This window comes from Sapajus apella, unplaced genomic scaffold (genome assembly GCF_009761245.1).
Source record: "Sapajus apella isolate SASKATOON/1434 unplaced genomic scaffold, GSC_monkey_1.0 scaffold14, whole genome shotgun sequence".
NCBI classification, from domain to species: domain Eukaryota; kingdom Metazoa; phylum Chordata; class Mammalia; order Primates; family Cebidae; genus Sapajus; species Sapajus apella.
Window position 1 is genome coordinate 15,823,867 of NW_022436954.1, and position 11,732 is coordinate 15,835,598.

General features: G+C 53.9%; 1 protein-coding gene across 1 annotated transcript; it reads left to right on the forward strand.

Annotated features, from left to right (window-relative positions):
* Positions 1-2,603: 2,603 nt before the first annotated feature.
* Positions 2,604-10,517, forward strand: PSMC3 (proteasome 26S subunit, ATPase 3). Its single transcript, XM_032282246.1, has 12 exons — positions 2,604-2,872; positions 3,127-3,210; positions 4,136-4,261; positions 4,699-4,803; positions 4,921-4,983; positions 5,229-5,366; positions 6,061-6,204; positions 6,320-6,468; positions 8,840-8,936; positions 9,155-9,300; positions 10,094-10,175; positions 10,342-10,517. The coding sequence occupies exons 1-12, from the start codon at positions 2,798-2,800 to the stop codon at positions 10,450-10,452; spliced, it is 1,320 nt and encodes a 439-aa protein (XP_032138137.1). The 5' UTR covers positions 2,604-2,797; the 3' UTR covers positions 10,453-10,517.
* Positions 10,518-11,732: the final 1,215 nt, after the last annotated feature.

Consider the following 11,732-nt stretch of genomic DNA (forward strand, 5'->3'; position numbering starts at 1 on the left):
AAAAAATAAATAAAAAGAGACATTCAGCCTAGAACGGTCCTTAAAATCCAGGTGGGTCAATTCTTCATTTTAACATCCCACCAGGTTGTGGTCCCACAGTAGCTTTGGGGACCAGGAAAAATGTTGCAGTATAAAACTGAGCTCAAAAGGCTAGGCACTGTGGCTCATGCCTGTAATCCCAGCACTTCAGGAGGCTGAGGTGGGTGGATCACCTGAGGTCAAGAGTTCGAGACCAGACTAGGCAACATGGTGAAACCCCCATCTCTAATAAAAATACAAAAATTAGCTGGGCATGGTAGTGTGCGCCTGTAATCCCAGCTACTCCGGAGGCTGAGGCGCCATAAGTGCTTGAACCCAGAAGGGGGAGGTTGCAGTGAGCTGAGATCATTCCACTGCAGTCCAGCCTGGGTGACAGAGTGAGACTCCCTCTCAAAAAAGAAAAGAACTTAGCTCAGTTCTGAATACAGCAAACACAGCTGGGAATTTATAGCGAAAGCAAAGTGAAGAGGCCAGTGGATTGAAAATTACTAAGAGGAAGTATCAAGAGTAGGGGAATTCTTGCTGAAATGGCCTAACAGGACTCTTGTTAAAGCAGGCCAAGGACTTATACTTCGAAGGCGGGGGATGAATGAGAACCTGGATCACATATTAAGAGGGATGAGGTATGAAGGGTGTGGGATTCTGTAGAACCGACTAGCAGGATTTTTGTGAAAGCAGGGTTAGACAGGCTGATGACAGGGATGAAGGAATAGCCCACAAGACCTAGTCACAAAAAGAGGGCTCAGAGGAGCCCACCTAAAGGTTGGTTAAGGGGGGACAATGCCTGCATCTCTCCTAGGCCCAGGCTGGAGGCTTTCTAAATATATTCCTATTTGTCAGGATCTCCAAATGTAGGCCCCAGAATGAGACCCACCCGTCCCAGGTGAGATGGGACCAGCACAGACAGGACAGTCTCTTCCCCTTCTGGGCTTCTTGGCTCCTATGGGGCAACTCAAAGTGAGAATTTGGGGTCAGCAGTCCCAGTGCTGACAGTGACTCACTGAGTGACCTCCAGCAAGTCACTTAACCTCTCTGAGCCTCCCTATGCTTATTTAAAGTTGAGAATGGTAATTCAATCTGTCCACAGTGCAGGCTTGTTGAGAGAATGGAATAAAACACTGCTACCCGTGGAGATGCTTTGTCAGCCTGAGTGAGCAGCTGTACATGTTATTTAAAGAAAAATTCTGCTTTCAACTGTGTTCCAAAATAAAAAAAAACACTGCAGGCCAGGTGCAGCGGCTTACGCCTGTAATCCCAGCATTTTGGGAGGCTAACCTGGGCAGATCTTGAGGTCAGGAAATCGAGACCATCCTGGCCAACATGGTGAAACCGGTCTCAACTAAAAATACAAAAATTAGCTGGGCGTGGTGGTGGGCACCTGTAATCCCAGCTACTCGGAAGGCTGAGGCAGGAGAATCCACTGAACCCAGGAGGCGGAGGTTGTGGTAAGCAGAGGTCACACCACTGCACTCCAGCCTGGGCAACAGAGCGAGACTCTGTCTCAAAAAGAAAAACAAAGAGACGACAGATTTTCATAAAGTTTAGAGGGTGTTTGTGATGGTTTCACTTGAAATATAAGCTCTGTGGCTCACATGAAGTCCTCTTTAAAGGGGCTCTGGGGCTCACCTCAAAGGATAGGGAGAGATCATTTAGAGTGGCAGACAGCCAGGCGCGGTGGCGCGTGCCTGTAGTCTCTGCTACTTGGGAGGCTGAGGTGGGAGGATCGCCTGAGCCCAGGAGTTCTGAGCTGTAGTGCGCTTTGCCGATCAGGTGTCCACACTAAGTTCGGCATCAATATGGTGATCTCCCGGGAGCGGGGGACCACCAGGTTGCCTAAGGAGGGCGGAAACGAAGCAGGTAAAAACTCCTGTGCTGATCAGTAGTGGGATCGCACCTGTGACTAGCCACTGCACTCCAGCTGGGGCAACATACCGAGACCCTGGTCTCTTAAAAAAAAAAAAAAAAAGAAAACAAACAAACAAACAAAAAATAGAATAGCAAAGGTACAACGAATGAGTCTCCCATGATCCGGAGACCGGCATCTGCTCACTGAGACAACGAACCATGGGCAGAGAAAACAAACGATTGCAGACATGAGTCATAATGTTTTTAATCGTAGAGGCTGATGGTCAATTGAGTTCTTACCACGTGGACAATTCCATGAAGCCTTCTTTGACGTTTGGAGCAGCAGCGATTTCTCTTTAAAGCTGGTTAATGATTCTCTCCCGTAACTCCGGGCCAGCTTGTACTTAAATAATTGTAAAAATGCAGCCTGAGGTGGCATGCCTTTTTGGCCCTTTGCACATAGCTGGCCTATGTCGTTTACCAATTGGGAGGCAGTTTCATTGTGTAAATCCCCCTATTCCTATCCGGGTCTGTCACGGGCCAGATTAAAAACTACATTTCCCAAAGGCCCTCGCGGATCCCGCCCTTCTCCCTCCCTTTCCGATTTTACACCCAGGCCCCGCCCCCAACGAGCGCACAGGCCAATAGCGGCTCCACCTCAGGCGCCCGGCAAAAATAGGACGCGGGCGGGAACGTTTCAGGGGCTGCGGAGGCGGGGCCTGTGGCTAGGGGTTGGTCTTTGGAGTCAGAGAGGCAGATTCGCCGCGCCCAGCGCGGCCGGAGCTAATCCCCTCAAGAGTCAGGATTTGCTGGGAGAGGTTCTCCACTGGTCAAGAGAAGGCCTTAAGAAAGACGGCATTAATCTCCGTTGCGGCTCCGGCCAGGCCCCATCTTCGGCCTGCTCCTCCAGGAAATGAATCTGCTGCCGAATCTCGAGAGTCCAGTGACTCGGCAGGAGAAGATGGCGACGGTGTGGGATGAGGCCGAGGTGGGCACTGGGCGAGTTGGCGGTCCCAGAACCGGGGCCCGCGGGGAGACGCCGTTGACAGGAGGGAAGGAGGTGGCTGAGGGTCAAGGTCTGGCCAGGTCCCGGGGCTGGGGTCGTTTGGGATGTGGGCAGGGGTCCTGACTCTTCATCCTGGTTTTATGGGCGTGCAAACTGAGGCTATGGGTGGGTTCGGAGAACGCGGGATGCTTGTCCTGAGTTCAGCTAAATATATAAATAAATAATTTTTTTTACAGCAAGATGGAATTGGGGAGGAGGTGCTCAAGATGTCCACGGAGGAGATCATCCAGCGCACACGGCTGCTGGACAGTGAGATCAAGGTGGGTGCACAGCTCCTGTGCGGGCGATGGAGACCCCACAGGACAAGCCCCGGCGATCCGAGTCGCCTCTCCTACTTCCCTCTCCGCCCCCCTGGGGGAGACATAGGGCTCTGGGCTTCCTCCTCGGAGCAGGAAAAGAGGAAAGAAAACAGCCTTAAAAGGGACAAGAAGACAGGCAGGGGGTGATGGGAAACCTGGACTGAGATGAGAAGTTATAAGATTGCTTTTCCCAGTGAGAACTGGGAATAATCCTCTCAAGAATCCTTCTTTTAGTAAAAGCCCCACTTTACAGATGAGGAAACTGAGGCTCAGAGAGGTTTGTACTGCGGTAAAGCACCCAGTTCTTTTTTTTTTTTGAGACAGAGTCTCACTCTGTCACCAGGCTGGAGTGCAGTGGGGTGATCTAGGCTCACCACAACCTCTGCCTCCCTGTTCAAGCGACTCTCCTGCGTCAGCCTCCCCAGTAGTTGGAATTACAGGCATGCACTACCATGCCCAGCTAAGTTTGTATTTTTAGTAGAGACAGAGTTTTCACCATGTTGGTCAGGGTGGTCTCAAACTCCCGACCTCAGGTGATCCACCTGCCTTGGCCTCCCAAAGTGCTGGGAATACAGGCGTGAGCCACTGCGACCGGCACACCCAGTTCTTACTGAGGCAGAACCTAAAACATATATTTGCCTGTCTTGGAGGCCTGCTTTTATTCCAGTAAGTACTACCACTGTTTTACCAGGTTGTTTCCACACTGGCCTCCTGTTTTGACTTCTGCAGGATGTGGACACAGTCAGACTCTGCCTTCAGAGAGCCTCAGAGCGGGATGAATGGATGCCAGAGAGTCCCCTGGGCACCCGGGACCTCACCAGTTACAGGGTTCTAGCATAAGCTGTGCCAGGGCTTATATTTGCTCCTCTTCCCCTCCTCATCCCAGATCATGAAGAGTGAAGTGTTGAGAGTCACCCATGAACTCCAAGCGATGAAGGACAAGATCAAAGAGAACAGTGAGAAAATCAAAGTGAACAAGACCCTGCCATACCTTGTCTCCAACGTCATCGAGGTGTGTGTGTATGTGGAGGGGAAGAGAGGGAGTCAGCGGGGATTGGGGACAGCCTGGGTTGGGGCTGCTAGGGAAAGAGTGGATGGAGGTTTTGAGGCTAAACTACCTGTCAGAGCTACACCTCTGACACTTTGATGGGCACTTTGATGGGGAGATAGGGGCCTGCAAAGGCCTTCGAAGTCTCAGTGTCTCCTTTTCTATTGGTAGTGTCTCCTTTTCTATTAGTTGTGTCTCCTCTGGGGTAGATGTCCCCTGTGCAGAGGAGCAGCACCTACACAAAGATCAATCCCTGGGCTTAGCAGAGGCACCCACCTTTGCTGGGCTCAGGGCTATTGGAGGAGGGAGATGGGGATGGCCAGCCCTGCAGGTATTAGGAACTGTCTTAGGAAGCACTGGGCCTTGGACAGTTCAAGGGGTTGAGCTTTTTTCCTTCCCAGCTCCTGGATGTTGATCCCAATGACCAAGAGGAGGATGGTGCCAACATTGACCTGGATTCCCAGAGGAAGGGCAAGTGTGCTGTGATCAAAACCTCTACCCGACAGGTGAGTGTGGCTCAGCTACAGGACAGACTGGAGGAGGGTGAGGGGTGGCTGTGGGACAGGACTAGGGAGCCTTCCCTGAGGACACTAACCGAGACTGCCCGTGTAACTTGCCCACAGACATACTTCCTGCCTGTGATTGGGTTGGTGGATGCCGAAAAGCTAAAGCCAGGAGACCTGGTGGTGAGTGGGGCCTAAGCCCAGGCAATGCTTTTCTGGTGACTAGCTGAGCCCCCTCCCCTGCCCCAGGTCCCTGTTGGCCCTGAATCTCAGCAGAACAGCTCGGAGAGTCTGGAATCTTGTCTATTTGCTGTTTGATTCTTGTATTGCCCAGTCCTCTGTCTTTCCTTCTGCAGAAACCTGTCACCCAGTCAGTTGGGTAGGCCTTGAGCTGGGCCAAATCTAAAGGCCCTGTGCTATGTCTTCAGGGTGTGAACAAAGATTCTTATCTGATCCTGGAGACACTGCCCACAGAGTACGACTCGCGGGTGAAGGCCATGGAGGTGGATGAGAGGCCCACGGAGCAATACAGTGACATTGGAGGCTTGGACAAGCAAATCCAGGAGGTGAGGGAGGCATGGCAGCTGCCAGCAGCCTCACTAGCCTTTCAGTTTCTCCATGCCATTGATGTAGCTCATCTCCCTAATGTGTCTGTTATCCTCATGGCATCCTGGAAGGAAGGGAGGGGGGTGCCATGTGACAGGTGAGGAGACTGGAGCCAGGACTAGAGCTCAGGCTCCTGGTTCCTGGCCTAGTGCCTTTTTCTTTTTTGAGATGGAGTTTCGCTCTTGTTGCCCAAGGTGGAGTGCAATGACGCAATCTTGGCTCACTGCAACCTCTGCCTCCTGGGTTCAAGCGATTTTCCTGCCTTAGCGTCCCGGGTATTGGAATTACAGGCATGCACCACTACACCCGGCTTATTTTGTAATTTTAGTAGAGATGGGGTTTCTCCATGTTGGTAGGCTCGTCTTGCATTCCTAATCTCAGCTGATCTACCTGCCTTGGCCTCCCAAAGTACTGGGATTACAGGCATGAGCCACTGTACCCGGCCCCTGGCCTAGTGTCTTTCTGCCATGTACTCCTGTTCCTGGAGAAGCCATAGCCAGCCTTGGTGGGGATGAGCATTCTGTGTCCTCTTGATCTGGGGAAGGGAGCGGGTGTGTCCCTGAGTTAGAGCAGGAAGGATGCAGATAGGGGTTGGAGCCGGGAAGGTTGGGCTGTAGGACCCTCAGGGCTTCATCTCCTCACCCTTCCTGGCAGCTGGTGGAGGCCATTGTCTTGCCAATGAACCACAAGGAGAAGTTTGAGAACTTGGGGATCCAACCTCCAAAAGGGGTGCTGATGTATGGGCCCCCAGGGACGGGAAAGACCCTTCTGGCCCGGGCCTGTGCTGCACAGACTAAGGTGAGCGCTTTGGGAGGGATGCGGGGGGGGTGGGGGGAGTGTGCAGGAACAGAAACTGCCAGATAAGCTCAAAGGGTCTGCCTTTGACCTGATTCTACCACCTTTTCCCCGCCAGGCCACCTTCCTAAAGCTGGCTGGCCCGCAGCTGGTACAAATGTTCATTGGAGATGGTGCCAAGCTAGTCCGGGACGCCTTCGCCCTGGCCAAGGAGAAAGCGCCATCTATCATCTTCATTGATGAGCTGGATGCCATCGGCACCAAGCGGTAAGGGAGGGGCAGGCGTCCCCAGCGATCTCTGTGGCAGTGGGAGGAAGGGAGACCGACTCTCAGTTGTGCTAAATTCTGGTTCTTTCCCACCCTGTACCCTTCCTGCCCCTGGACGGTGGCTCTGCTCTTCAAATCTTGTGGTTCAGATTCCTAACTCCTCATCACCGGCCTCCCTGTTTCCCCAGCCATTCATTCTCACAGCTGCCAGTATGTTCTTTTCAAAACAGGAATCTGGGTGGTGGCTCATGCCTGTAATCCCACCATTTTGGGAGGCCAAGATGGGAGGATCACTTGAGCCCCGGAGTTGGAGACCAGCCTGGACAACATCGGGAGACCCTGTCTTCATAAAAAATAAAAATATTAGTCAGGCATGGTGGTGCACACCTGTAATCCCAGCTACTCAGGAGGCTGAGGTGTGAGGATTGCTTGAGGCTGGCAGGTTATGGCTGTAGTGAGCTGTGATGGCGCCACTCCACTCCAACCTGAGTGACAAAATGAAACCCTGTCTCAAAGAAGAAGGAATGCCTATAATCCCAGCACTTTGGGAGGCTGAGGCAGGCAGATCACTTGAGACCAGGAGTTCAAGACCAGCCTGGCCAACATGGCAAAACCTTGTCTCTACTAAAAATACAAAAAAATTAGCCAGGAGTGGTGGTGTGCACCTATAGTCCCAGCTGCCCAGGACGCTGAGGCACGAGAGTTGCTTGAACCTGGGATGCAGAACTTGCAGTGAGCAGTGTTCCAGCCTGGTGACAGAGCGAGACTCCATCTCAAAAAAGAAAAAAAAAAGCCACAGCAGGAATCTGGCCACCTTGCTTGCATGAACCCACAGTAGTCCCTGACAAACTGATCCTGTTAAAAACCCTTTCTGGCTTGGCATGGTGGCTCACACCTGTAATCCCAGCACTTTGGGAGGCTGAGGTGGGTGGATCACTTGAGGTCAGGAGTTCAAGGCCAGCCTGGCCAACGTGATGAAATCCCGTCTCTACTAAAAATACAAAAATTAGCCAGGTGTGGTAGCGTATGCCTGTTGTCCCAGCTACTGGGGAGGGTAAGGCAGGAGAATCGCCTGAACCCTGGAGTCAGAGGTTGCAGTGAGCCGAGATTGTGCCACTGTACCCCAGCCTGGGTGACAGAGTAAGACGCTGTCTTAAAAAAAAAACAAAACCCTTCCTGTGATAAATGCTGGACTTGATGTGGCCTGCAGGGCTCAACGTGCCACTACCCTTTTGCGCCTTTAGCCTCAGCTTGTGCCTGTCTCCCACCTCCCCTTCTCTGGACTCCTGCCAAGGTATCCCCTGCACTTTAAGCCCGCCGTGGCTTTTGACCTTTCTTCCACTGGTTGGCTGCCTGGCCAGTGTGCTTTCAACCTTCAGATCTCGGCCTCGGGGACACTCCTCGGGGATGCCTGCCTGGGCTCTCCCGTACAGTACCGTCCAAGCCTGGGCCAGGTCCCTGTATTTCTAAGCTTTAGCTCAGTTTGCAGCCGCACATTCATCAGGGTAACAGCCCAAGCAGTGGCTGGTTTTGCTGGGGTTTTTGTTTTTGAGACAGTTTTGCCCTTATTGCCCAGACTGGAGTACAATGGCGCAATCTTGGCTCACCACAACCTCCGCATCCTGGGTTCAAGCGATTCTCTTGCCTCAGCCTTCTGTGTAGCTGGGATTACAGGCATGTGCCACCATGTCCAGTTAATTTTGTATTTTTAGAGAGACAGGGTTTCTCCATGTTGATCAGGCTAGTCTGAACTCCTGACCTCAGGTGATCTGCCCACCTCGGCCTCCCAAAGTGCTGGGATTACAGGCGTGAGCCACCGCGCCCGGCCTGGTTTTCGTTTTGTTTGTTTTGTTTTGTTTTGCTTTGAGATGAAGTAAGTCTTGCTCTGTCATCCAGCCTAGGCTAGAGTGCAGTGGCACAATCTCGGCTCACTGCAACCTCCACCTCCTGGATTCAATCAATTCTAAAGTAGCTGGGATTACAGATGTCTGCCACCCAGCCCAGCTAACTTTTATATTTTTAGTAGAGATGGGGTTTCGCCATGTTGGCCAAGCTGGTCTTGAACTCCTGACCTCAGGTGATCCGCCCGCCTCAGCCTCCCCAGTGTGCTGGAATTAGAGTGTGAGCCACCATGCCCAGCCTTGCTCACTGTTTTATCCTCAGCCCAGCACCTGATCCTAGGAGTCTCTAGCTCAATGTGGTCAACAATTAATGACACCTTTTATGTGCCAGTCCCCGGGCTGGGGGCTCCAAGTTGAGTGAGCCATTTCCTGGCCCTGGATGAGTTAGGTGAGGCATCCAGGGGGTAAAGGAGGGGAGGGTTCTGCCCAAGCTGTGCCCTCACCAGTGTCTTGGGCTTCCTGTGCCCTAGTTTTGACAGCGAGAAGGCTGGGGACCGGGAGGTGCAGAGGACAATGCTGGAGCTTCTGAACCAGCTGGATGGCTTCCAGCCCAACACCCAAGTTAAGGTGAGTATTAGCACTCCCAGGTGAAGAAGAGGCTCAGTGGTCAGGAGCTGCCAGGCCCCCAGCTCAAGCGTGGTGAAGCTAGAATGAGAATTGGGATTTGTCTTGAACATCCAATGTGTCTCACCTGCTCCCCAGGCTACCTCTCTGCTGGTTTTGACTATGTCTGCCCATCTGTGAACACCTTTTTTTTTCAAGTTGTGGCTTCTCCCCTTCCTCAGGTAATTGCAGCCACAAACAGGGTGGACATTCTGGACCCTGCCCTGCTCCGCTCAGGTCGCCTGGACCGCAAGATCGAGTTCCCAATGCCCAATGAAGAGGCGCGGGCCAGAATCATGCAGATCCACTCCCGAAAGATGAATGTCAGGTGAGCAGGGGCACGGGCGGGGGGCGCAGGGACCTGCACAGGCACAGGAGGGTGTGTCTGTGCTGAGCTTCCCCAGCTTCCACGACCACCACCTCCCTGGCCCCAGGCGCACATGGCACCGATCCACGTGCCAGCCTGTTTCTCCCCAGTTGCCTGATGCAGTGTCTTGCCAGGGCCCAGGTTGTAATTCTGGGTGCTCTGCTCCTTAGACTGCACCCCTCATCCGAAGGCACAGAGGCTGGAGACGCTCAGTTTCCCCGCCTCACACCTCAGCACATGAGCACAGACCAGGCATGGCCAGGGCCAGGTGGACCTGAGTTCAAATCTGTGTGACTCTCAGCAGGTGGCATGCCCTCTCTCAGCCCCACTTTTCTTACTTGGGACTTGGAGATGACAGCACCGATTTCACAGGGTCGTGGTACGGATTAGATGTGACAGTGTCAAGCACAGGATGAGAGCAGGGCCTGCTCAGGTGGGGGAGAAAGATACCATCTTTTGTCCCCACATCCCCCTGCTCCCCTACCTTGTGCCGAGTCAGTCCCTGGAGTCTCAGATGCAGATTTCTAGAAGGCCAGAGCTCAAGAGACGCTAGAAATAACCTGGTGCAACCTGCATTAACTTGCCCCCTTCATCCCCTATATCTAATACCGAGAAGACAAGGCGCAGTGGGTAAGGGACTTTCCTCCGGTCTTATGGCGACGACTTTGTGGCTTGATGGGGCCGGGGGGGACATTTGCCCCCTCTGTCTGCTCCCCATAAGCCACTGAGCCTGCAGTATCTGTCCTCTTCCCAGTCCTGATGTGAACTACGAGGAGCTGGCCCGCTGCACGGATGACTTCAACGGGGCCCAGTGCAAGGCTGTGTGTGTAGAGGCGGTGAGTGGTCAGGTGGGGGGTGCGTCACTTCATGCCTTCTTGCCCCCTCCCTGGACAGGAAGCGGGTATTTGGCTGGTGGAGACTGCTGGGGGAAGAGGCCCGGGCCTCAGGGAGCCAGGGTAGGCGTTTGGGGAGGCCCCTAGACTCTGTCTGTCCCGGCTGCAGGGCATGATCGCACTGCGCAGGGGTGCCACGGAGCTCACCCACGAGGACTACATGGAAGGCATCCTGGAGGTGCAGGCCAAGAAGAAAGCCAACCTGCAGTACTACGCCTAGGGTGCACAGGCCTGCCCCGGGCTCACAGCTGAAGTGCACAATAAAAGATGGTTTCGGGTCCCTGCCGCTGCTTGTCTGCCTTCCCTGGGCTCTGGGTGGAGGAATGGGGGCATGTGCAGGAGGCCGCTTCCCCAGGTGCTGCAGGCTGGAAACCCCTCGACAGCCGTGGGCCCACACCACTGGTCAGGGTGAGGCCTTCTAGGGCCGTGCGTGGTGCTGCAGCTGCTGCCTGGGACTTCAGGCCCCGTAGGGCCATCTCCCTGTGCACCACTCTGCTCTGAGCTCTCAGAAGCTCATGTCCCCGCAGTTCCTGCACAGAGGACCTGGATAGATGCCTTTTCCCTTTCGGCGTTTTGGTGTCTGGCACTCGTCCTTACCTCCTGGTAAAGCCAGGCTTGGGTTTAGGCCTTCAGCCCCTCCCTTGATTCCTGGCCCTTGGGCCCCTCGTTTCTCTAGATGCCCCCTTAGCTCTTTCTGTCCCTGTCTTTTGGCCAAAAACTGCTGGAACAGGATCCACTTGGAGCTCCTCTAGGACTGATCTGTCACACTGTGCCCCCTCCCCAATTCTGCTGTCTCTTCACCCCATAAGGCATTTGTGACAGCTGGCCCCACATGCTGTCACAAATGCTTTATGGGGCTTTCCTGTGCCCTTCCAACCTTCCAGCCCCCAACCTCATGCCCAGTTAGGGTGGTCGCCATTCACTGAGGGTGCACTCTGGGCTGCGTGCCACACAGGTCCTCACGTGTAGTTTTATCTGGTTATCAGGATAAACACCAGGAGGGTATCCTCATCTTACAGATTCGTGTAAGCAACTGGGCCATGATCACACAGCTGTTAGGTGGCCCAGCTGGGAGTCAGGCCCAGGGCAGCGAATGAAGCCAGTCTCCTTTCCACGAGGGTCTCCTGGTGGCTTTGGCGGCCTGCTCAGCAGCCTTTGAAATGGTAGCCCATCAGAGCTGTGTCAGCCCTCTTTTACCCACTGGCAAAAACCCCTGCCCACCTCTTCCCTCCTTTTCCCCTTCTTTTCACTCCCCAAATGCACCTAAGCACAGCAGGCTGCTGACTGTCTGGCTTCCGCCTGCAGGGCTAGCTCCTTCCTGGCTCTGATGCCCTCCCTGCTAGTCTTGCTTTCCCTGGGTGCCCCTGCCTGGCTTCCCTCTGACTCCCTGGCCCCTGCCTCAGGGGTCCAGCAGCATGGCCCCTGAAGTGCTTCTGGTTCTGTCCCCTGCCCTGCATTCCTGTTCCCTCTTCTAACTAGATAGGCATTTGCTCCTGACCA